We start from the raw sequence: 26,531 nt of genomic DNA, 5'->3' as shown, positions 1-26,531 counted from the left end.
TCTCCATTTGGGGGGCCCCTTGGTCCCTGCATTCCAAAGCAAGCTTGTCCTAACAAGCAACCCTCGTATAACTTCTTCCTCTGCTGGAGAACGCTACAGTAGTGGGTGTTCTATCTCTATCTAGAAGTACCCTCGACACAATCAGCCTTGACTCCCACTCTCGGCTACATGCCTTGTGGTGGGCTGGAGTCATAGGAGAGTGCATTTACATACGCTACTACGCTACCAAGCCGATCCGCTGTCTGTGTGGTGTACTCACAACGCCCCCGAAACACGGCTTAAGGCCAATCAGGCATATGAATATGCCCCCTTATAATTCAGTATGTCAGGGAGAACTCTTGAGGAATGGGATGGTAAATTAGGATGCGTTCGAGGTTGCGAGCGTGCCAGTTTTCTCAGGGATGAGTCACATTTTAGATTTTTGATTTAATGTGCTTTATTTTGGTTTTGCTGTGTATGGCTAGTAATTATTATCAATATTGTCATGATTTTTTTTCTGCACAAGAAATCGAATTACACTTGTGTGAAATATAATATTTGTTTTAAAGTTGATTCAATGGAACAGTCGCTTTTTCTTTCTCCCTCCTTTCTTGTGTATTCTGGCCTGAATTAAACACACTCAATGTCCAGCATAAGCATATATGAGGAGGGTCAAATTGCAGATTTCTCTGCAATTTCTCTCATTTTCTCTCAACCATGTTGAAGAATGAGGTCCTGTCTGTTTGGGGAGACATGTTCTGACTGTCAGTAACTGAGAGTAATAAAGAGGAACTGGACACGGGGATCCTGTGGTGACACACACACACACACACACACACACACACACACACACACACACACACACACACACACACACACACACACACACACACACACACTGTATGGAATGTCAATACGTTGTGGTGGTTCAAAGTCCCTTTTTTGTTTTATAAAAGTCACAGTTAACTGTATCAAGTTCAAGTTTTTATGTATTTCTAATTTCTGTGTAGAAATATCAGCAGAAAACGCTGTATATAGCAGAAAAGAAAGAAAGAATATTCTTGACAGTGCAACATTGCAATATATTACCCAGTATTGCATGACTCAGCACCTCCCAAAATAAATAAATAGAATAGAATCACATCATTATGATGATATGTTATTCTGATGGTAGAGATTAATGACAATTTTGTGCAATATATGGATTTGAACCTAATAATTGTTTGCTCATTTTATCTACTTTATTTATATTCAAAGTCAAACGAGCAAATAACAACAACAAGCAAAACAAAGAATAAAAACATGCTTCAATGGCTTTTAAATAATCTGTCCAAAAATTGTGTTCCCCCCAAGAGATTACTTTTGTTAGGACTACATGATCCATTCAGTCTCACTGTATCGATTGAAGACATTTATTCAACATCTATTGGTGTGTTGACTGGTGAAATTGCAGATTGTTCCTATTCTCTTTTGTTGTATTATTTGTAAATGTAAATTAGAATACTTGCCACATCCTTTAAGCAACCATAAAGTAGTTTATTAAAACTAGAAAATGTAATGCATTTCATATCGAGGTGTACATGCACATCTATCTGTGTAGATTTAGCTATTAAGAGGGTTCTATTAAGTCCATCTTATTACATGCATGTGTCTCTCTCTTTCTGCATGCAATGTATATATAAATATAATTACATTCTATAACTTCATTTTCTTTTGAATATTTGCAGTGATTATAGAATTTACCTTAACAATCATTCAACTTTTTAATTTCGGTTCAGTGACTTGTTTGCCTTTATTGGTAGATCCAGAAGCAGATTTCTCCATGTTTGTGACAGTTTGGCCTTCACCAGAATCTTTCATTATCTTTCAGTCTCTGTTAAACGTATCTCCAGCTGGGTAGAAGTGCTAGTTGCCGATATTGTGCATGTAAGAACAGATAATTGAAATTTTCATTAGAGAGATGAATCGAAAGGGCAGCTAGACTATTTAGGTAAATCACAGCTATGATTCAAAAGGCGATTCACGAAGCTCCTACCATTATGCAAATTTGTATTTGAAAAAAGGGTTTCATAACCTCAGAGCTATTTGCGGAGAAATTGTTCAAACTCTCTTTTAACAATGCAGAGGGATTTAACATGTGAATTTCCCAGTCAATTTATGGCGCCAATGAAGAGTCAGACGGCTGCTCCTCGTTTAATAAGTATTGCAGTCTGAATGTTTAACTTCGAGTGTGGACAGAGTGTGAAAACCTCATACAGATATTTCATACGAACGCGGAAGAATCCCAGTGAACTTTTTTCCCGGTAGTGGACCGGTGGTGCTCCTATGCAAACACACGTACTCACATTTTTATGCATCCAAGTGCCGATACCCTCAGATGTCTATAAAGGCAGTCCTTGTGTGGAATATATAACATGATTTAATGCACCATGCATTTTTTTGCCCCACAACCTGAGAAATACAAGTAAAGCAATTTAGATTGGAGTGAAATATTCAAGGCTTGTAATGAGAATGATTTGGGGTTAAGAAAGCTGCTTGGTGGGGTGTACCCTTAATAGAAAGAGCCCCGGAGCCATTCGATTCCCATAAACTCTGTGGAGCAGACTTGATACCCATAGGTCAGTGATTGCTAATAAGAAGTCAATGCGACATGGGCTCAGGTTATTTTCCTTTGGATCTCCTCCTCCAAACTTGCCTGGTCCTCTAGGCCGCTGACCTCAGAGTATTTAGAAGGTATTGTCTTTGAAATTCCAGGTACTTTTGGGCTTGTAGACTTTCTCATTAGTTCCTTTTGAACACGGCAAACATATGGCAGTCGTATTTAAGAGATTGCCTACCGTGACCTTTTGCGGCATGCTAATTAGGCCCCAGAGCACCGCGGGCCACGGAGAGGTGCACGGAGAAGCCCAGCAGTCTCTTTCCCACTTCTCTCTCTCTGCCTCTGAACTCCTGTCTCATCTTGGCTCTGCCTTATCTGGTCGCAGCCGCTGCCACTGCCCTTCGACAGTGTGGGTTTCAAAATTAACATTTTGCTTCATGTGCTTCTAATAACCACTAACCTGAACCTGGACAACTCCCTTCCTCCTCCCCCCACCCTCTACCAACTCCCAACCCCTCTTTTTCTCATTCTCTCTCTTCTCGCACTTTCCACAGGAAATGAATGTGCCCAAAATTACTTTGACCCGTCGTCGGCAGAGCAGACAGACCCAAGGCATCGCAGGACGGCTGGGGTCAGCGCTGAAGATGAGCTGGAATTAAGTACGCCATTCTCTGTCATAATGGTTCTCCTCGGTTCATTAAAGAGGGGTGAGAGAGATCACTCGTAGCAGGCTGCCATTTGTGACGGCAGGACCGTCTATGTAAATACACCAAGCGATGGCACCACAAGATTGGCCACCCAACTCGTTGTCATTGATGAAGGTCACTTATCATTGGTCAGTTTTCATTTCACCGTGGCGTTTTCCTCTCCCTTGTCAAATGACACACACAGAGCCATATCAATAGTTTGCAGCCGCCTCTTGAAGTAGGCCTATTAAAAGCGAGCTCTTGGGAGCCAAGTAATATGCATGTTATAATGAAACCTGGCTATTAATGGAGAAACCATTTCACCTGTATCTTTTGGATATCACTGCCGTGTAATATCAAAGGATTCACCAAATCAAATCTCATCAAATGATGACAGGCCGTCTAACAGGCATGTTAATGCTCCTATTTCATTACCCCTCTACATACACTTGATTTTCACCCTTCTCCTGCCATGGTTAATGTCTCTGGTTTGCATGTTAAGTTTAGATTGACTTGTTTGATAAATACAACGTAATTTTGAAGCACATAGATGCATGTAATTTTCCAGCTCCGTTCAGGGTATTCATTTCATAATTGTTTTGATTTGTAGCAGTACTGAATACTGATGAAAACAGACTGTATGAAAGAATGGCTGCATTGCTGGAGGAGGAAGACACCTTCATAGACATACCTGGTATGTATCCCCATATTACTGTACTAAATTGGTATTAAATTAGAGACAAATTTTACAACTTTAAATCAGACCAGTTACCATGACATGTCCTGTTTTCATTATCCTGTCGTGGTCGCTCTACAAAATGCTGCTCGATGTTAAAGTTAAACTATGTTGAAGATGTACTCGCACTGAATTTGTTTTCACACTAAAGAAACACTTTTGTCTTTTTATTTTCAAATTTATACTGATAAAAACCTTCATGTTTAAACTTAACAAAACCAAAGATCCAATGTATCAAATTTTCCATCGTGTTCTACAGTCTTTAGTTACAGCAAAGCTCAAACCAGAGGTATCATAAACAAGCCAGACAAAAATAAGACACCACATTTTCCTCTAACACTGATATCAGCGCCGCCATAGAACAAAGAATAAACTAGAAACGGACCCTCACGAGTAGTCGGTGCTTTCCAAGCACAACCATTGTCTCACAGTAGGCGTGCCTTTTCTCATTAGCTCAGTTTCATTTAAATATGTAGCCATCCAGGCAACATTGAGATGGTTTAAGCTCAGCATTGTTCTGGAGGAAGACAGTTATACCAGATCCTGTTGACATGACGCACATCTCCCTTGTAATTCCGGCGCACAAGTGATGGGTTTAGGCCCGCTTCAGCACGGTGGAATTTAGCTGGCGTGTATTATTTGGCATTGTTCTGGATTTAGCTGTACCACTGAGATTAGCAGCCCCTTCCATTGTCTGGGAATGTTCATGAAATCCCACAGAGAAAGTAAAGAGGATCTTGGATTAACAGTTGCTCCGTGCAAAAGACAGAGAGAGAGAGAGAGAGAGAGAGAGAGAGAGAGAGAGAGAGAGAGAGAGAGACCCCGCTGTGAGTGCCAGTTAGCACTTGACCGAGCTACAATAGACTTCAAGACAATCACCTTATACAGTTGTATGGATGCCTCCCACCGGTGTAGGCAAGTCCTCTTTGCAACTGCAGAACCTGGTAGTATGAGTATGTCAGCACTGAGCCTGACATCTTGTGACTGCTTCTCAGGCTTTTGTTTCCGCTTTTACAGCCTGCCACAAAGCACCAACACATTTCACTAGAAAGAGTGTGAATAAGACAAAGTATTAATGAAATGGACAGTGGCCAGTGCTGTCGATATATTCTTCAGAGAAAAAAATAAAAAATAAATCCTGGAGAAATCCCTTCTGTCTGTCAAAGATCTTCAGTTCTCTTTTTTTTTTATCTCGATAAATTCCTTTGCTTTGGCTTGCAGATGAAAGACCACAAAACTGGCATTCTATTCATTCTAGTTCTCTGTGAGGCGTTAGGCATTGATATCAGCTTCTACATGAAAAGCATTAGGCAATGATAACAGCTTTGGCTGTTACACATATTGGACTGCACACGTTGAAAGAAGAATATCTCATGCTTTCTACCAACGAGGCAAAACTGAAAAGACACATAGCGAGCAGGTTAGCAACTGTAGATTATGTTTCTCTGCATTCAGCAAAGCATTCTGGGTTATTAACTTGAAACTGCTTCACATACACACAGAAGAAAACTTTCTTTCAGTGTATGGGCTCGTTCACAACTCAGTGAGGCTTTTACTGGAAGAACGTTACCTGCAAAAATCTCTTCTTTTGATAGAAACAGCTTATTCCGCATTCAGCAACTTATTTTACATTTGCTCTTAAGTTTAAAAAAAAAAGAACAAAAAAAAAAGTTCCCAATGTTTATGTCATTATAAAATTCCAGAGATGCATTTTGTCTAATTTTCAGATGGGTATTGCTAGGAGATGTTTCCAGTTGAAGACCGCATCCTTTACTTGAATAAACAACTGTGGTCCTTCCTAATGTGGTCCTGCTTTCATGCCCATGTACAACTACAGTCCTGATTCAGTTCAGAATATGTTAAGTTTGTGGGAATATGATACTATGGTTTTGTGTATGTTCACATTGTATGTTTGTGTGACTTTCTGTTTCAGTACATCAGTGTCCACTTCCATTTTGTCTTTATAAACATACTCATCTCTATGAGAGTGTGTCTGGATGTGCTAAGTATGCTCATCCATCAGTATGAGAATGCACGCGCTGATGTTTATGAGTGTGGATTCATCTGTGTGTCTGTGTGTGTGTCTGTGTGTGTGTCTGTGTCTGTGCATGCCCACTGATGCGTATCTCTCCAGGTACGCTGCTAGCCTCCAGGGATGAGGAGGTGTTGGAGGTGAAGGCGGGTGATCTGGTGCTTCAGCGGCGACTGCTGCTCCACAGTGGTGGTGATGCCTCGGGCTCCAGGCCCTCCCCGGCCCATACCATTGCCAAAACCCAGGCTGAGGTTGGTGCTGGGCTGGGAGGAGAGGCTGGACTCGAAGCAGGGAGGATGGTAATGGGCAGAGAAAGCACTATAAAAAGTAAAGCTATCCTGTTATTTGATTTTATGTTTGATTTCTTATGTAGCGAGCCATTATGTTACTATATTATTATATTACTATACTATAGGGATGATATGATAGTATAAAATGTATGGTAGGGAGTGGAAAATGTATTTTATTGGTGCATACGTTATATAATATCAGTGTTAAAGCTACCGAGGAATCATTTTGCGAAGATTCTATACATATTTGTTGTGTTCTTTGTCTGTGGACAATATTTTCATTCCACGGTGAAGTGAAATAATAGGACACATGACATAATATTTAAAGAATTAATTATAATGCTGCCGAAATGTTACATTTTTGTCAAATAATAGAAGGTTTTCACTGCCTCTGTGTTATTTCTTGCAGTGAGGACAGCTGAGGAGGTGATCCCCCACTACGCCCAGCAGCTGAGGGAGCGTGTGCGGCCTGACATGATCACGCTTGGCAGCCTTTCACTGCAGCAGGTCAGGGCTACAAAGAGGAATATCTGTGTCATCATCCCATATTCACCAGCACATCAGCCATGTCCATTATGCTGTGTATCAGTGGCTTGGCTAATGGACACAGAGTGTGTGCATGTGTGCGTCTGTTTTTGTCTGTTCACATGCCTGTTTGTATACTCTATGTGGGACTTATTCTTTCTCTTTCCATATTTGCTTCTTTTTTCTCTTGTCCCGAAACTTTTTTCTATCTCCTCCTCTACCTGTGGAAAGATTTTGCATTTCATTTTTATGGAAGTGGGCTGAATCCAAGCTCAGTGCACTCATATGAAATTCCTTTGTACAACATGCATTCAAGTTATTTCGGAGGTTAGATTATTCATTCATGGTCTGCTCAAAATTAGTGCATGGATTTCAACTCCATATTCTATGCTATATATGGTATGCTCGCACAATGAACTTATTTTTGGAGACTGTATTATTCTGTCTTTTCAACTTTGTTGTGCATTATTATGCATATTTGTTTCTGACAGAAGCTGAATTTTCTATGCTTCTTTACCCGTCTTACGATCTTTTCAGAAAAAAAATAGAGCATGACTGCATATTATTTTCCAACTGGGGAGTAGGGATCTGAAGCTTCTTTGAAAGCAAGTGTTTGTATTCCATCAGTCAGAAGAGAAATGGGAGTGGATACAAGAACATGGGTTTCCATTGTGCTGGTTGCAAAGGAACACAAACATGAGTGCACATGTAAACAGAATGCAGAACTTCCCTCCACTGTATTTTTAGTTATAATCTCATTTGAAAAGGGGAGTAGGAGTATCAAATTACATGAATAGAAAGTAAGTGTAATTGGGAAAAAAAATTGTTCAACAATGTCTCACTGTCGCTTGGAAGACGCAGCAACAGTTGACTCATCCTCCCTATACTGGATAATCAGCAGCATCCACTCAGTACTGTATCAGTATTGGGATCAGTGTTATTCTACCATAATGTGTATGCGCTCCCCTACTGTTTCCACACCCACCTCCCATTGAAAGCACATTATCCACCAGAGATTTCACATCTATTTTAAAAATAATAGCATTTTTCTTCTGTCTCTATTCTGCCGTACAAAGCCTCTACAGGGCGAGACGCTGTCACTTAGCAGTGTCAATGTGTCTGAATGGGGAGTGTGAATGTGCTGACTGAATGTAAAACCGGCAGAAATACTCATCAAACGCTACATGTCTTTAGGGTCTGGCTCAGTATCGATTGCCTGCAGATTGCATTACAGTTGCTCCTTGTGCTTAATTCTGCCATTATGGCGCACTGCACTGTTTCACAAAGCTGCATCCAAAGAAAGTGTGCATGTGTACTTCCACATATTTTTAGCAAGGGGCTCAGAAGGGACCCTTGAAGAGGAGTGAGTGGGCAAAGACAAGACTAATGGCCTTCTTCACTGGCAATGTTAAGGTAAATGCTCATGTACTGTATGAAGCATGTGTTGTTTTTTTTGTTGTAGCTATAACTGCCTTTAAGGCATTAACATTGAGACTAAATGCTGCTTTTAGGCCACTTTACAAGCAGAGGACATTCATCATATATAAATCATATATTTTCTCATTCTATTTGTGCATACCTCAACTAGCTTCAAATGTGTGTTATTACTGTTTCAGAAATTAATATCCAACATTATTATTTGGATTGATATGGTTTAAATTAAAATAAACTGTCAATTAGCTGGTGATCTTAATAATGGTTAACGCATTAACAATGTTTGTTAACATATCTGCTTTCATATTTCAAAGGAGCCCACTTCACAAAGAGACTGTGACGAGGCACCACAACCCCGGCTGAACACGCTGCTTCAGTGGTGAGTCCAGCCCATTTCATATTTCTCCCCATATGTAAAATTGATGTCACACGACTCCAATCATTAATTGTGTGAAAGGCATTTGTATTTCCAGCGACGTTCGGGAAGGCATGTAATTCATATGTCCTCCGCATGGCATTGCATTGTGGGTAGCGTGGCTCCGGGGCACAGAAATCTGTCCGTGTCATTGGGCTCGGAGGTGCATCAATTCTTAGTCCATCCACTTTAGTCAGCGATCACACATCACATCTTGTAGCGAGAGCCCCACAGGCAATCAGCTTAGCGTGTTTAAGTTTTTAGTAATTATGGACTACCATGCCGGCTGACATGATAAAATCAAGGCACTACTGTACACATCAGTATCTTGTCTCGCGTTGGGTTGGGTTGTATTATGGGTGGGTGGTAGTCGGACACCAGCCCTGTCAGATGAATGTGGTTTAGAGTTTTAGCAAGATGACCTCTTCTCGACAGCCTTGAACCCTGTAAATTCCTTCTGATATCAATGGTGGGTGGCTATTAGACATGGGAGACTTTCTATGCATCACCTAGGGCTACATCTGCCTGAAATTGAATGAGAAATTATTCCACTTTTTCTCTCCCTACGCCTGGTAAAGAAAAAAAAGAAAAGAAATAAAGACCAGAGACGCCGAGCTGACTTGTGGTTTTTGTAACAAATGTGTAATTCATTTGTTTCCACTGTTTCTGATTTAATGGAGGTTGAGTAATTGCATTAGGAAGCACATTGTGCCTTGTTGTGAACTGATGAAAGCACATGTAATACTTTTGATAGGCAAACAGAGAGGAGGGAGAGAAGGAGAGAAAGGAAAGAAAGATCCAGTGCCTGCCTTTGATGCCGAGCATTTATTTGCTGAATTATCCTTCCTTTTACAAGCATCTTATCCCCAGTCACAGGCAGGCCAGGGCCCCTGTGATATTGCTTTATTTTGAGGAATTAAGAGAGGTGGTGAGGAGACAGAGCGAAGCAACCGCTTATTACATTACCACTGATAAGATTGAAAGGCGGAGAGAGAAAGGGAGAGAGAGAGAGAGAGAGAGAGAGAGAGTGGGGGGGAAGAAAGAAAGAGAGAGAGAGAAAGAGAAGAGACCCAGTGGAAAGTGTTTTGTTGTGGTGTTATTAAATTGAGCTGCTGTTGGCTACGGAGTGGAACAACAGAGGGTCCAAAATGCAGGTGGCTGTTAACAGGGTTAGCCTCTTGTGTTTGTGTGTATCATATACTCGTGTGTGTGTGTGTGTGTGTGTGTGTGTGTGTGTGTGTGTGTGTGTGTGTGTGTGTGTGTGTGTGTGTGTGTGTGTGTGTGTGTGTGTGTGTGTGTGTGTGTGTGTGTGTGTGTGTGTGCACGTACAGCGGCAGACACACGGAGAACCCGTCACTCAGAGCGCTGGGGGAAGGCCAAGAAGAAGCGGTGGCCAAATACAGCCAGATGACAGAGCTCCCAGAATCCCCCTTTGTAGCATCACGGCCGCTGTGGCAGGTAAGATCTGTTGGCCGCTGCGACTGCGGACGGAGAAGCACGCGCTCATAGGAAACAGAAAGCATATTAAACAGGAAGTGACATAGCCCTTAATCTCTAAGAGGGTGGTGTCACAGGAGAAGATACTGTTCCTGAGGTGTTTACACATCTTCAAAAAAAGGCAGCGTTGTTTGTTAAAAAACAGTAAAATGATGTAATTATGTGAAATCCTGTAATGAATGGGACCTGTTGGAGAATCGGAAAATGATATCCCTTATTTTCTAGTTTTTCTAATTCACTGCTACTGTATGTGCTCATGCCTACACACAGGCACGTGCAGGCACTATACAACACGAAATCAAAGGATTCCCTGTACAGTATGCTAACTATCCAGGCATTATTTCTATACAGTATATAAAGAATTTGTTTTCCTGCTTTGTGTGGATGGAGTCTTTGGTTTTGGGAATATAAGTAGGAGGAAAAAGGAGTCTTTGGAGATGAAAAAAGGGGGAACAGAGGGAGAGGAGAGAAAAGAGAAGCCAGTGGGAAAGAGAGAAGGGGACTGCAGCTTTAGCGGGAGCATCACCAGCTGTGGGAGGAGTGTGCTGTTGTGTTGCATCTGGGGATGAGGCTGCCATGCCACCGTGCTGGCTTAAAGATGTAATGAATCTTCAGTCGGGGGCTTTCCTTCCAGGGTGACAACTGGCTTTGAGGAAGGTTGTAAATGCAGGGGAGATTGTGGTATAATTCCTCAGACTGGCGTTTGTGCCCCCCAGTCACCATTCGATTATCTCCCAAATTGCTGTGTTTCACTGAGATAAAGATTTTTTATGGCTTGCTGACTTGAAACAACTAGCACAGGCAGAATAGGGGGCAAAGGAGGGAGAGGGAAAGAGAGACAGAGAGAACGCAATGGCCAAACCTGCCACGCATAGTAATTTCCTTTGGTAAATGACAAAATCTTTGTTTATATGACATTTCCCTAAAATTACTGCAGCGAGATGAATCTGAAATATAAAATGTCACATTTGGCATGCAAAACTATGAAAATATATTTCTGTGCAAAATTCATGGAGGCATTTAATTTAGAACGTGTTTAATAACTAAGGCAGCCTGCATCAGTAATCCTGCCCGGAGGTCCCAAAAAGATTGTCATATTTATTCTCTCCTTTCTTCACCCCCCTCCTTCATTCCGAAGCCAAAAAATTTTAAGGGTAAATGTTCATTGTTAATTAAGATTTACTAATTAAAATGAAAATAATTAACGAGAAAGCTTAATCTCTGAATATTAGCCCATACTTAGAAAGAAAGGAAGTTTTTGTATGTGGCATTTCCTGTCTCTATTAAGAGTGCATTTTGTGTGATCAGTCAATGTGTGGAAAGCCCTGAAAAGATATTTCAGCGAAAGGACGGCGCTTGCCAGCAAAATCACGGAGGATCCTTCACTAGAGCCTTTGATCTCATCTGTAGGAGTGCTGTAATGTTATGGCACTTTAGGCACAACTCAGGCTCGGGGCAAACGAGCCACCTCTGATATGGAAAATTGGCTCACTTCACCTTTTACCTTCGCCTTGCTGTCTTGACTGTCTCTCATGGTGCCTGTGCAAGCATGTGGGCCAGATAATAACAATACTTCTTAAAGACATACACAGTGCAAATTGGACACCAGTGTGACGTTATTATTTTGTATTTCTTTGCCTCTTTATTCTCCTTTCTCCTCCTCCTCTTCCTTTCTAGTCGGCATCCATACATCTCTTTCCAGTGTGGGGGTTTGGAGGCCTTCATCACCTCCTCCCAAATGTGAGATGTGTGGGCTAAACCGCTTTGCCACCAATTATACTAATTTCACTTCTGCCTAAATTGTTTTGGTTGTTTTGGTGTGCAAAGATGCTCTCAGTGGGGAGATTGAGGGGCATTACTGTGAGGCACGGCATACGCCACCCTCCCCCCACCCCCTCCCCCCTCCTCACAGCCTGGCAGAGCAGTGGGCATCACCAGTCCTCACTAGATGAATGTTGCTGTGCTGTGTGTCTGTTAAAAGGAAAGGAGCTGTCACAGGTACACACAGGACTGTATACTGTAAAACAAACACTGCATAAGATGTATAAGTGTGTGTGTGTGTGTGTGTGTGTGTGTGTGTGTGTGTGTGTGTGTGTGTGTGTGTGTGTGTGTGTGTGTGCCCTGAGTGCTACTATATCATTGATTGGAACTGAGTGCTTTAATTGCCAGACACTCAAAATTTGCCCTCGGGAACTGGTTAACATGGTGTAAATTTGAGCACATAAAATAAATAGGAATTAGGGGATGCGACTTTGATAATCATAAATTCCTGCACTTAGGAAAGCATATGATAGGATAGAATAGGACAGGATCAGGTAGGGTAGAATATATGGATGGATAGAATAAGAAAGGAAGGGATAGGAAAGATTGTTCTGAGTCAAAAATTTTACTTGATTTTTGAGGTAGATTAGATTGTATTCATATTTATTGTCATTGTACATACTCATACAACAATATATACATATATATATATATATCTCAGTGTGAATGGTAAATGGATTTATATTATCACTGACACAATGTGCCTCCCAATCGGCCACAACTCACACATTTCCGTACCAATGGTGGCAGAACTGCCATGCAAGGTGCTCGCCTGCCACCATTCGCAACTTGTGGTTCAGTGCCTTGGACAAGGACACTTCAGTATTTGGCCAGGAACTCGGGATTGAACAGCCACCCTTATGATTAGTGGGCAACCCGCGCTACCAAATAATCCACAGGATTGCATGGAAACACCTTGACTTCTATCCATCTGATACCGTTATCTCTACTATAGCTTGGGATAGACAGATTGTCGAAGAAGGCAAACAGTGGACCAACTTTGCTCTTCAACTTTCAAAACATGAAAATGGTGACAAAGACCAAGTGGCTCTGTTTAAACCAGATTGACTTTTCATTCAGTGCCGTTCAACAGATGCCACCGGGGACAAAAGGCTGAATATGTATTTATATTGTTCTCTGATTATGTTTCATAAAAAATAACTAAACTGTCTAGCCAGCTTAGTCTATTACTCATCTTAAGCCCTGAAACAAGGCACATGTCACCAAAGCAAAACAAGCAAATAAACAACAAGTGGGCTGATGTAGCCTGAAGGTTAGTGGGATAATATCGCTACCAGAAGGCTGGCGTTTTGAAACCTTCATCTGAATGGACTATCTAACTTCAATAACCAGGAATGCTGATGTGCTCTTGAGCAAGGCCTAGATGCCTTAACAGTAGATGTAAACCCTGATTTTATTATTAAGACCCCTTTACTTTACTGTGTTATAGATACATTTGTAATGTATATTTTTGCCGCTTTTGTGCCCACCCTACTCTAAATAAACTACAATGGCAAAATACAAACATATCATTACAAATTTGTACAATTAAAAAAATAAAATAAAAATCAGCTCAGTGCTTTGTAGCCTCTTGGGCAGCAATTGCAGCTCTGAGCTTTCTTGGGTTAGTCTCTAAAAAGCTTTACACATCTAGATTTGGGCAGTTTATCTCGTTCTTTCTGGCAGTATCTCTCCAAGCCCTGTCAGATTGGATGGCAAGCGCCTGTGAACTGCCACTGATGTTCGGTGGAGTTTAAGTCTGGGCTCCTCAAGGACAGTCAGAAACGTGTCCCAAAGGAACTGCATTGCTTTATCTGTATGCTTTGGGTTATTATCGTGAACGGTGAACAGGGGCACCACTAGTCCCTGGTCCTGTGCACTCTGGAGCAGTTTTTTTTTTTTAATTTTTTTTTTAATGTATTTGGCTGCATTCATCCTTCCCTCAGTTCTTATCAATCTCCCGTCCCTGCTGCACCACTATAGCATCCCTAGGATTTACCACAGGGATGCCATTAACCAGGTAATGAACAGTGCCTGGTTTTATCCAGACACAGTGCTAGCAGTTCAGCACAAAAAGTTCATTTTTTTCTCTCATCAGTCCGAAGAGTATTTCTCCTCATGCTCTCAAAGTTCTTTTAAATGCCATTTGGCAAACCCCAAACAGGTTGTTAAAGCTGTTTGTCCTCAAAATGTAAAGTAAACGCAGCGCAAGACTTCGCTAATCTGAAAGTCAAACCTATTACAAGAGGAAGGACAAGGATAGGGGATGCAACGATTTCAACAACTGTGTGTTGAAAAAAAGTAACAAAAAAGTCACCTTTATTTACACAGCACTTGTGCAAATAGGGTGAGGGATGGTGGGGGGTGGGAGGTGGGGGTGTAGCTTAAACAACATAACTGGTGCCAGCATTTACAACTAATGTCAATATTTTAGCCCCACACAGTCAACAAATTATTTGCAGGAAGATGGACTGTTTATATTTACAGGTGTGTGATGCATTATATTGCCTGCTGGCTACATTTACCTGCAAACAAAAACTGACAGGGTGGTGTTTCTATAATATCAGTGTTTATGTTGCATTTGTCTTATTAACGCTACTAACATTGCATATAAAGGTAGTAGACTCTCCTTTTTCTTTTGAAATGAGACAATACAGGATCTGCTAAAATGCCTAACCTCCATGGAAGAAGATAAAAAGGAATTGATAAAGTATTGCAATCAAATCTGATGTATTGCACTTTGTGTTTTTTAGGGGGAACGAAGCACCACTCCCCAGCCTGTGGAGGTGTGTGTGTGTTGCCTGAGAGCCACCAGAGACAAGCTTCCCAGGGGCCTCTATACTGTGAGCGTGGCACTTCACAGCCGTCTCGGGGGTCCAGCTCTGGCCTGCCGCAGTAAGAAAGAGCAGCAAACCAGCGCAGTGTCCACTGAGCCGACCGAGCATCGGGGCCGCTACCACGACAACGACCTGCACATTAACCAGAGCCTGTTCACGGTGGCAGTATATTCAATTTGTTTTGTTTTGAAGTGTTGGATGTGGCAAAACATGGGATGTGAGATTATGGGTTCATTTTAAACAAAACAACATTTAGCTCATGAATTACAAATGTTTGATTAGCAGTCAGCGATGACATTCACAATTAAGGTCCCAGAACTGAAAGACAACTATGAATGTGGCTGTTTAAAAAAAAAAATACAGAAAGGTTTGCATTTAGAAAATACCATTGGCATATTTTTGTCCACTATTGACACTAATATGCTTTTATTGACTTGTATTAACTAAGAACCACTTTATGTGCACACGGCTTGGGAAATCTACTTTGAATATTTTTTTGTGTGTCTATAAATAAATATAAAACATATCTCTCATCTGTTAGCAATTTTGTCACTGCGGGAGCCCAAATTAAAACGCATGGACGAAGCCTTCGATATGAAATTCAATGGAATATTTTAGTCAAACGCAATCTTAAAAACAAACATACAACAGAAAAATATCGTTGTGACAGAACCTACCACAGTGCTTTCCTAGATTTTGCTTTTGCCACGTTTTCACAAAATCCCTCTTTTTGTTTCCTTCGTTTTCATCAGTTGCAGTGAAGATGGAGCAGTTCCTAGACTGAAGGGGTTATGAGAAGTTATATTACTGTAGAAGGCAGCATATGAAAAAATGCCACACACAGCCTCTAGGTTTTTCTCTGGGGATCTCCTATGAATAAAACAACAACTTCTCAAACATGACATTTAATCCATGCATGTAAATCAAACCCAAGATCAATTATTCATTTATATAAGAAAGTAATGTTTTATTGGAATGAAAATGAAGTACAAATGCAGTGAAACATTTAGTTTCTTCTCCACGTGTCTTTGAGCAGCTGTAACATATCTGAGCAGGATCAAGGAGAATAACAGCAGAAATAGAAAAGTTATGCAAAATTGACTAAAATATAATATTTTTGAATCTCAACCTCCATTTCCACTGCATAACAGAAAGCTAAATATATTTTCCCATTTGGTTCTTTTGATGAACCAACACAGCACATTACATTAGATGAGATCTATCACATTTCACAACCACTTTCCTAAACCTCTTGATATGAAGGAAAGCCTCTTCTATAGAAGCCGCACTAATCTTAAAAACCCACATACTCATTTTGGATGGTCGATATTGACCAGTGGATTAGAACTCTTTGGTTACATTTATTCATTGAGGATGTGTGCACAGTACAAAAGATTTTAAAACAGAAGCCACTAAATTCAGTGTCACTCCTGATCCCATAGAGTCTTGTACAGGCTCAGAAAGGGTTTCTTCACTGTTCTGATGGCAACTCTAAAGGCCTAGCTGGAGCATTTAGCTCATGTGGACACTGTCAATGTGCTGGTGGGCGTATTCACTGAGCCAGAGCATCCTGATTATATTGTCTCCAGCTCCCATCAAACATAAAGGATGGGGTAAAAGCTGGCATAAAGTGAATGTAGACCTGGGATCTGATTCAGAGGTAAAAAAGGTTTAAGTACGGCATGGTTAAATGCCTCATGTCACTCTGCCTTCTCTCCTCTCCCCAAACCCTCAGCTGTGCTTTATAGACAAACCAGTTGTTGTTGTCCTCATTGATAGTGGTGGAAACGCTGATCAGATTTGTCTTGAGACTACCAGGATTGGCTCAGATGTTTTCTCTCTCTTTCCTCTTGCCCACACTATAGCGTGCAATTTCAGGAGTGCTTGCAGAGCCTTCTAAGAGGAAATGAGGAATTAGCGATGGTAGGAGGAAGCCAGGAGCTTATTTTCCTTTCCTCCCTCTCTATCGCTCTCTCCCACTTTTTTTTTTTTTTTTTTTTTTTTTTTTTTTCATTCACCCTTTGCTTTGTGTGCCTGGGTTTGGATTTAGACCGAAACAGTGCAGTTCAGTTGGAGATGTCTTGGATATGCAGGAGAGTGGGAATGCTTGAAAAGAGTTGAGAAGGGCCCGCAGTCTCGTTGCAGTTTTAACACAAAAGGTTTAAACTTCCTCCTTCTAACATTAAAGCGGGAAGACATGAAGGAACAAGAAGGGAGAGAGCTAAATGAGGAAATGTCCTAGAAGGAGAGACCCATGAATTTGGTCGTGTTTTTTTTTTCTTTTTAATCTTTTTTCCTCTGTTTTGGTCAGTGTGGAAAGAAGGTCAGTTACTTAACTGTGAACTCACTCAAAATGGTGGTCAATACTAGTGATGACCAACAGTGATGTCACTTATTGGTTTGTGAACAGCTGTTATGAAGCCTCCAGTTGGGATTTTGATCAGCCTCGTTTTATTAGTCCTAAGCAGTTTGGAGCCGGTAGGGACCATATTTGGGTGAGCTGGGGGGGGGCGTACTGGCAATACTACGTCCCGCCCACCGACAGCCATAACCTTACTGCACCACAGGCATGTCAATCAAACAGACACACCCCCAACAAAACCCTGTTTGTTTTTTGGAGCTTAATGACTGGATTATTTGTAGATGGACGGCCAGAAAGCTAATAAGAAGGATTTTAGCGAGCAAAACTCATAACTGAGTTTATGGAGCCGGAGGCTTTTTGGAACCAACCTCTAGCGGCACTCGGTGGTATCGCAGCTTAAGGCACTTCCACATCAGCCTCATTGTTCAGACATAGAAGCTACGTCCACTTTTATATACAGTCAAATGGTTAATTATTTTTTTCCTCTCTCCTGCTTTCAATTAAACTGCATATTTCTAAGGCTTTAAGTGGGTCCTCCAGTAAACAAACTGAGGAAACTGTAGCACATCATCCAGTCCAACAAACCTCGCAGTAACAGTAGACTTCCCACATGTGCACAGATGCAAACAAATGCACGTCGACACGCAGGCACTTCACGCCTGCACACAAATTACTATTTATGCGGGTCGTATTTCTTACAGTAAATGAATAATATGAATATCCTCAATATCTATAATCTGTGATATTATGCCATAAATTTATGTCCTGAGTCACACGCTGCTACCCATCATTTCACAGGTGCGTACCAAAAGCAGATTTGCGGGGGGTGAAAGGGATACGCATGATTTATGTGTTAAAACAAGTCCTCTGCATTTTCCATTACAACTAATAAAGGAATAAAATATTTCCTCCCGGTGATGGATGAAGTCGCACCCACCTCGCTGTCAGTTCATTTTTTAAGCAAACCCTACCGTTCTGGGGGTAAATAAGAATGCATGTGTTTCCCATTGACTGCTAACCACTAACACTTTTTGCTTCCTGCAAGACACCCTTAATATTATCAGTTTGATCGATGGTGGCCTCACTGAATCACAAATTCAGTAACTGTCAGCTCACACTACAACGGCAATCCCAAGCTCTTCACGTGCCGTTTCATGCTGACAGTCTTTATCACTCAAGCGTCTCCTTGATTTGAACGGTTAAGATCGGCAGTTAAAAAGGCTCAATAAATAACACAGAAATAAGTTAAGGGAGGATTCAAGTCCAGAGGATATAGAATAAATGGCTCCCTCGGGGCTCCTGTCCTGTTTGTTACCCTCTGCGTGTCTGTTTGTCGTTGTCTTTGTGGGTGCGAGTGAGTGTGTGGTTAGTACATTGCATGCTCCGTTGATGTGTCTGCACACATGTATGTGTGCTTACGTTAGTGTACGGGCCTGCAGGCATGTGTGTTCGCCTGATTGGAGCTGTGAGTGACTTTTTGCCTCTCCATGCCTCTGCAGATCTTACCTGCTGCCTGTGAGATCGCCCCCTCCATGGTGCTAGTCTTCCAACTGATTGCACTACCAGGAGACAGCAGTAACGTGAGCTCCATGCTAGCCTGGGGGGCATTTCCTGTTTGTGGGCCGGGCCTCGGTCTGGTCCAGGGCAGGTGCGTCAGCTGCAGATCAAAGTTAATTGTTGCACCTCAAGGTCACTAAACCTGTCTATGATTCCCAGAAAATGATGACATAAAAGGACATGAAATTATAATTAATTTTTTAGAGCAGATGCCGTAAGTTTGATCAAAAATAGCTCGAGGAATTTTCATGAGCGCTTTGCCCATCAAGCAAGTGACCACTACCGGTTATGTGTCATCAACCCAGATTCAAAACGCCACTGCTCAGGGGGGAGCCAAGCACACAACTGGACCAGTTTAAAAAAATTGAAGCCCTCATCTCCTCTGATCTGGACCACTGGTTGTGCAACCTGTATTTTCAGGTGTGTGTTTGTGTCTGCAAATAGGAAACATGCGTGTCAATGTTTCTTTTAAAGATTCTCCTATCTAGTTTTCATTCTTAAGTGTGTGCAGGTATATGCATCTTTTACAGTTCTATGTTATACCATATGTTGTGTGTGCATGTTTTTTTTCCTATTATCTGGGATGTTTGGGAGGCAGAATGGTGGACCTGAATAGATGGGGGTTGGATTTCTTTTATTTTTTTCATTTTCTATGATAAAAAGCTTTTACAGAGAAATTGGAAATTGGCCCCAGAGAGCAAACAAGAACCACATCTTTACCCAGCAATTCCGGATGCATTTGAGCTGATGCATTGATTAGATTAGTAAACATCTTAATTGAATTAAAACCCAGAACAAAGCTCTTTGTCTTGGGTTTGCTTCTTTATTTGTCCCTTTGACTGTGACATGTTGTTTGTATTACTGCATTATCATTACTGTTGTCTACAGTTACTTTGATCCCTGGGGGTCATTTTTGTGCATCCTTGCATACGCAAAAGCACGATAGGATGCACAATATTCTTGTCACATTTAGATGCTTAATAGAATTATTTTATGGCACACTATGACAAATACTAAAAGATCACCATGTCTGCAGTTTGATCACTAACACCTGTAATGTAATTACACACACATGTTGTTTTTCCACCAACAATGGTGACGCAATGGAATAATATGAGCATAACTACTGATGATATTAATATGAAGAGGTTCTATTAATGTTCACTGAACACATATGTAAACCTGAAACACACACAGGCAGACCTGCTTCCCTCTCATTTGTTGTGTTTCAGGTAAACAGGCTTCCACCAGGAACATTGAGGGGCCCGGATCACTGCACCGCCCTATCGATACCCCCTTTTAACACCGCTGTCATACCCCAACCTGAGGTCCATCATGATCAACCCCAGAACGAGCTGTCACTCCAGCCACAGCCCCCGTCACAGTCCCACCTCTGTCCTTCGCCCTTCCATCCTCAGTCCCAACAGCCGCCGCATGCAGGCCCCAGCTGCCGAGCAGCAGAGCCCACTGTGGTACACTCTCACCGGGGGTCTCCTCTCCACCTGTCAGCTGATTCTGCTTGCTCTTCCTCCTCTCTGCCAGGTAGGGGTCCGATGTTAAAACCCCCACGATTATGCCACAGTGGGGAGAAAATGTCACCCTAATGTCAGCAGCTTTGGGAAAAGAAGAATGGCAGGCCTCACTTCCAGCAACTCTCCCCTGAGGTGAATGTGCTTGAGGGCTGGGTTGGGTGGAGTCAGTGGGCTGAACTTGACAGACAAAAGTTACATTAAACAAAGGATGTTTCTCACTTATGTTATGTGTTATAACATAATATATCAGTTATATGTTATTATCATAGCTCAACAGATGCACTGTAGCATGTGTTGTTATTTCAAGCAAATATTTAAGCAGCAAAGACAACACTAGGGCTCCCTGATAGCTGATGGACCTCCAGATAAATACAACCACCAGTTTAATAAGTAAACAAATCCTGAGTGCTCTGACATTGAAACCAATGGGTAAACATGTCTAATCAGCAGCCACACACAAAAAAGGAGTTAAAAAAATTGTAGTCAAGCTAAAAGTCTTTGGTCTTTTGGAAAAACAAGATGTCTGCAATGTCCTATCATTATTTCTTTTGTATTTATCTGTTGGATGCTCAAGGAGTGTATCTGAGAAATATTGCTGTACAGTTACAGTCCTCTGTAGTGTATCACTAAGATGCACAGAAGTGTCTCTTGCACCCATCTCGTGCACTACTGTTTAATCCAGTCTGTGTCTGACAAAGCTAAACTAAACCTTTTGACTTGGCAAACACAAACTATTGTATGATTTTTGTCATCATGCATACACGGTCTGGCTTGTGGCTTTAATGTCTGAATGCAGTAATAGAATATTTTTCATTTTTCTTCACCTCAAACAGTGATACATTAGAAAGATGTTGTAGCTATAAATAGAACTGTATTGGTCCTTTTCTGCCAGCTGACTGAAGTCCTTTCTCTTTAGATTACTAAATTGTGGTGCATGCATCATACATTTCTTTAGATCTTGAATTTGCCTCAGGATCCACTAGAACAAGTTTCAAATGTTATCCGGTTACCTTGCATTCTATTTAAGAAGATGAGACACAAAACAAATGGAACAAAATTTAGAAATGATCTTAATATGCAAATTAAGCTTTATTACAGATGTACATCTCCAGATGTGAATATGTTGTGTTGCCATGTTTTAATGCTGTGATGGAGAGGTGCTCCTTTGCTTTTCTTGCAGTGCTTAAAATGAGATCAACTATAATCCTGAATAGGTACAAGTGCGTCCATCTGATTTTTAGGTGAACTGTGGTTGCCCTGCTTATCTGGTGGTCGAGGCAAGGTCAGCCCACATTTGTAAGCACTTTTAAAGGGGGCTAATGACTTTGTTAATAGTAATAAGGATCCACTTCCTGATTTTAAAAACATGCTATTCTTGTTTCCCACCTATGTCATCCAATATCCTGGCCATTGCCAGAAATCAAATACAGGCTCATTTGGTATTGACCTACTACAAAGACCACTGGCTAACTTCTTTGTTATTAATACATCGCTCTTTTTTTCCCTCCTTTCTTCTTTTTTTTTTTTTATACGCACAGCTCATCTTTATTTAACAGTCCTCAAAAGTTTCTGGGGTGCTCTGCTTTAAACATCACACAGGCTTTTTAATTACAAATGAGTTGTGACAGGTCTGCTGGGTAGCACCCTGGCCCATTTTAAACGTGATGCTGGCTGACAGCTTGGCAGTGTTCTCCCAGCACTGAAACATGTGGAAGAAATTGGTCTTTTACATTTCACAGCTTGTCGCTTCCTCCGCTGGCTGACCTGTGACCCCCCACAGAGATCCTAACGCCCACAAGGGAAGTGTCCCCAACGAACTGACTGCCTTTCCAGTGAGAGGGAGGGAGAGAAGCACTCACTATGGGAGATTTATGTTCTGCCACACGAGGCAAAGAGGTACCAGGTCTCTTCACTATGCACGGCTGCAAGCTCCTGCTCGCACACAGGCATGGATGTCAACACACATACACACACACGTGTGCGCGCACACACACACACACACACACACACACACACACACACACACACACACACACACACACACACACACACACACACACACACACACACACACACACACACACACACACACACACACACACACAGCCAGGTGAGGAGGTTGCTTGAGAAGTGAACCTGATCCGCAAGTGAAATAACGGATCAAAAGGTGTCCTGCACAACACCTCACGTGCGCCGTTCCCTAAGCCGACCTGACGTTTGCACCTCATTTGCATACAGATCCGTTCGTGTTGCATTACCTCTGGAGAAAATTATGGCACTCAGATGGGGCGATACGTCAAGGTTGAAGGGAACGATTGGATGGACAACTTTAACCTTGCCAAAAATGGAAATCCAATTCAGCAAGGAAAAGAAGAACGAATTATCCCCCCCGTGCCTCAGTTCTTAGTCAAGTCTGAGTGTTTTCAGACATTTCCTTCCTATTTCATGCTTCCATGTTTCTGATGTGTGCTGCGTGGAGATCACTTTCCCTGTGCATGTAAAGCCTGGCTTTCCCTCATTACCCATTTGTTAGGATGAGTATACGGAGACTTCTTGTCATTGTGATAATATACAATGCAGAGCTTGACAGGGAGACTGGAAGTTTGCTTTCCTGAGGCCTTAAATTAATTAATCCCCTTAGAAAAAAGCCCAGTGCTTGTGAGGTGTTCAGAACAAAAACTGACATCCCAATCCAAGATAATAAATCTGACAAGTTTTGATCAACAAATCGGAAGATTACTGTAAATGGTATTATGTGGGCATTAATGTTTTTGTGTTCCAGATTAACTTGCTATTGGATGATACTAATCGGATTTACCCGAGTTGACTTTCGAGCATAATGGAGTGGCTTTCTAACATGGTGATTAGCTAGAGGCACACTGGGTTAAGTGACCTTTCACATTAACTGAATGATCCAGTTACAGTGGGTTTGTTTGAACCCAAACGACAAATTAGATTAGCATCATGTTTCATGATCGCCTTTAGTGGATCACTTTGAGCACGCAGATGAGTCTGCCATAACTGTATCACCACTTAATTTCTTCTTCATTTTCATTTTTTTTTTTTCCCTTTACAAATGCAGCTCAACATTCATTCCCTTGAGCATGGATGGTGATTTCGAGGATTCCTCATCTAATGTCTTAAAGCTTTTGGAGCGTTGCCCTGCACTTTCAGGATGTTCTCCCCTTCAGGCCACTCCCAGTCATCAAGAGTTTCATACCACAATGTTACATCATACCCTCTCAATCAGTCGCACTCCGCACCCTGCCGATTAATTGGACAATGTCTGGATTCCAAATGGATGATCAACCTTTGAAGCTTGTTGGAAGAGATACACATGTAAACCTTCACTTCCGGTTGGATAAACAAGCCCAAAAGACCATATGTGGGGGACCAATATGTAAATTTATGGGACAAACAGACTAAGGTGAAAGTGTCTTGCCTCCGAAATACAGACCGGCATCACCCCGAAGTCTGTAATACTACGGGATACCGTGTCAGTGTCACGTTTTACCTCTGCCATGCTTGAAAAGTACACGAAGAAGAAGGGTTGTAGGAGATCATGTGACAAAGTACAAATTGTGATACCATGTGCTCCAATACCCAAACAACCACACTATTTGGTATGCCAGAAAAAATATTTAGTGTGTCCCAATTCATAATATGTGAATTATGTAGTATGTAAGTGAAGTATGCCAAAAATACCATGATGTCCTACGACATCTGTACTTTGCAGTATGCAGGCCAGCATGCTTCTCTGGTTGTTCTGACCAATCCTCTGTGCAGCAGAAGATACGTCACGCCTACTGAGCCGCAGGATCGAATTGGTGTCGCTAATGCTCCACCCAGTTGTAATTCGGAAAAGAAAGAAGAAGAAACAGAAGAGGCATTAAAAGGAGGCATACCCCATCCAAAATGCATCCTTTTGCTTTTTACTTTAAATGTCGTGCTACGAATTGCGACGGATATGACCAAAAGGGTCAAAGTTCAAGGCGCATTTTTATGACGAAGTAGTATGTCCCAATTGTATTCGTACTGCATGCAACAGTACACATTTTGTAAGGGTAGCTGCTGTACGTACTAAAACTAAAATAAATAGCAGCCTATAAAGTCGGCATATGGGGGAGATTGGGGGTGGTTTGATGGAACAAATAGGACCTTCCCCTGGAGGACCTGTGATCAAGTCCGTGAGAAAGCAAAAGTTAACAGATTTCTTTAAAGTAACGTAAGTAAGGTACTTACATAAAGTAACGTATTTAACTTGTGTGCAACGTTACTCACCAAAATTTTGTGGTTACCCTTATCCATGTACTTTTGGTGCCTGAACCTAACCTTATTTTGTCATATTTAACCCTCACCATGATCTTCACCGAAACCTCACCATGTGTTTTTTGTTGCCTAAGGCACCTTAGTTTTTAAGCTGAGGTGAGGCAAAACCCGACACCTACACGGTATCGTCTAATGGACTGATGGGTGTACGAGAACAAGTGCAGCCTATGTTGATTCAAGAGATTCGACTTTCCAGACCAGCAGACTTATCCAGTGAGACGTACAAAGCGGCATACAAATTTCTACGTATTGGTATGCACCAAGTGTCTGTTATTGTCATTAAAATGCAGTGGATTGCAAGAAAATAAACTCTTGTGCAAAGCAACACCAAACTCTCAGTATCATACCAACCCTTAACACAAGATCCTGACATGGACTCAGGGGTAATCCGTGAGTCGCTAACCTTCGATTCCCCTGTAACTTTGGACCAGTCATCAGGCAATTAGGGGCCTAGGTGAGCAAGAACCGCCATCTCAGTCTGGTTCCATCTCACTGGTAACACTATGATGGGGTCTCAACAGTGTTACAGCCCTCAGGCTCTTCTCTTTACTCTGCCTGTTTTTGTAGAAAAGAGGTGTGTTGAGTTATACGTTTGTGAGGTACACTTATATTTCTACCCTGGAAAATGTTGCTGCATATACTCAAGTGTCTACATATTAATATCTCTGCCTTTTTGTGTGTGGGTGCATCAATGCAGTGTGTGTACTGGATGAGTATGTGCGCTGGTTTTAACACAGCTCAGAGCGCAGGGGGATAACAAGGAGTTTGTTGTTGGCCCTGGGTGCCCGGAGAGGCTGGAGTTGTGGCAGCTCCAGCACTCGGAGTTCACGGACGTAGCCCTTAGCTGTCAAAGCTGTCGATGCTGCCTCCGCACTGATTCTGGTTCCACGGCGTCTGAGCATGAGCAAGTGGGGCCTGGTGTGATGAGTGTGTGAGTGTGAGTGTTTAGTCGTACGGTCTAAGGAAGCATCCTTCCGTGGCGGTCCAAGACAGTTGCTGTTATTGTTGCCAATAGAGGTTGAGATGTGTGAAAAAGGAGAATCGCTCATTCTCAGACAGAAGCACAGACATAGTTTTTGAAATGTCGTATTTACAATATATCACTTTTACCTAATTTTAGCAACAAACTATTAAAACAATGCACAACAGCTTGCATTAGAAAAGTGGGTTTTGGGTGTTTTAAAAGTTATGCAAATTGTACAGTGTTTCTTAAAACTATTTTTCCCATTCCCATTTTTTTTTTTATTTTCAGAAAGGTTTTTTAACCTCTTACCTCTTGATACAAACCATCCGCCCTCACTTTTTTTTTATTGGCATTGATTTGTATGTAATTGGTGTTTTTCATTACACTTTGAAAGTACAGTTTCAAAATATCTTGTTATTATCAATATTAAGATACATTTTCAAACAAGACTTTTATTACTGATGGTGTCACAAAATTGAATTTGCAGTTATGTAATGCCATAAAAATGTAGAAATAAAATGTGCATCATTCCGAGAATAAAACCAGTATAACCTTATTACGTTACAACTGTAGGCCCTCCAAGTGTTTACCAGCAAAGTGGTGGTAATTAAAAACTACAGCTGTGTGAAATCTGATTTTCGACTCTTTTAAAAATAGCAGTGAGCAGACTCTTGCTCCTGCCATCTACATGTAGTACAATTTAGCTGTCAGAAGGATTTCTAATGTGTGGCCTATATTTAAGTTATTACTACTGATATATTTAATCCCGCAGCAAGAGAAAAATTATATCATTGCCGAGTTTTCCATATGTATTATATAGATGTGATTGGTTCCACGGGGGGAAAAAAGTTTCACATAGTGAGTTTTTTACATGTATCAAGCTAAGGTTTACTTAATTACAACCTCCAGGCAAAGCAGGAACCCTTTTTTAAATTC

The 26,531-nt window shown here is 41.5% G+C and overlaps 1 protein-coding gene across 1 annotated transcript in view; it reads left to right on the top strand.

The window, feature by feature from the left end:
- ofcc1 (orofacial cleft 1 candidate 1) overlaps window positions 1-26,531 on the top strand; it is a 90,877-nt gene that overhangs the window by 16,031 nt on the left and 48,315 nt on the right. Inside the window, exons 6-16 of the mRNA XM_069716939.1 lie at window positions 3,133-3,237; window positions 3,875-3,958; window positions 6,135-6,359; window positions 6,732-6,829; window positions 8,180-8,260; window positions 8,596-8,657; window positions 10,034-10,154; window positions 14,768-15,010; window positions 18,713-18,861; window positions 19,076-19,190; window positions 20,003-20,312. Coding sequence (XP_069573040.1) covers window positions 3,133-3,237; window positions 3,875-3,958; window positions 6,135-6,359; window positions 6,732-6,829; window positions 8,180-8,260; window positions 8,596-8,657; window positions 10,034-10,154; window positions 14,768-15,010; window positions 18,713-18,861; window positions 19,076-19,190; window positions 20,003-20,312 — 1,593 coding nt within the window. The remainder of the gene's footprint in view (window positions 1-3,132; window positions 3,238-3,874; window positions 3,959-6,134; window positions 6,360-6,731; window positions 6,830-8,179; window positions 8,261-8,595; window positions 8,658-10,033; window positions 10,155-14,767; window positions 15,011-18,712; window positions 18,862-19,075; window positions 19,191-20,002; window positions 20,313-26,531) is intronic.

Source organism: Brachyistius frenatus, unplaced genomic scaffold, assembly GCF_029030835.1.
Source record: "Brachyistius frenatus isolate BFR_SWC_R1_liver_20210118 unplaced genomic scaffold, ASM2903083v1 Contig_165, whole genome shotgun sequence".
Classification (NCBI taxonomy): domain Eukaryota; kingdom Metazoa; phylum Chordata; class Actinopteri; family Embiotocidae; genus Brachyistius; species Brachyistius frenatus.
Note: the sequence above shows the minus strand (reverse complement) of the source record. Positions and strands in the feature narration are given on the sequence as shown.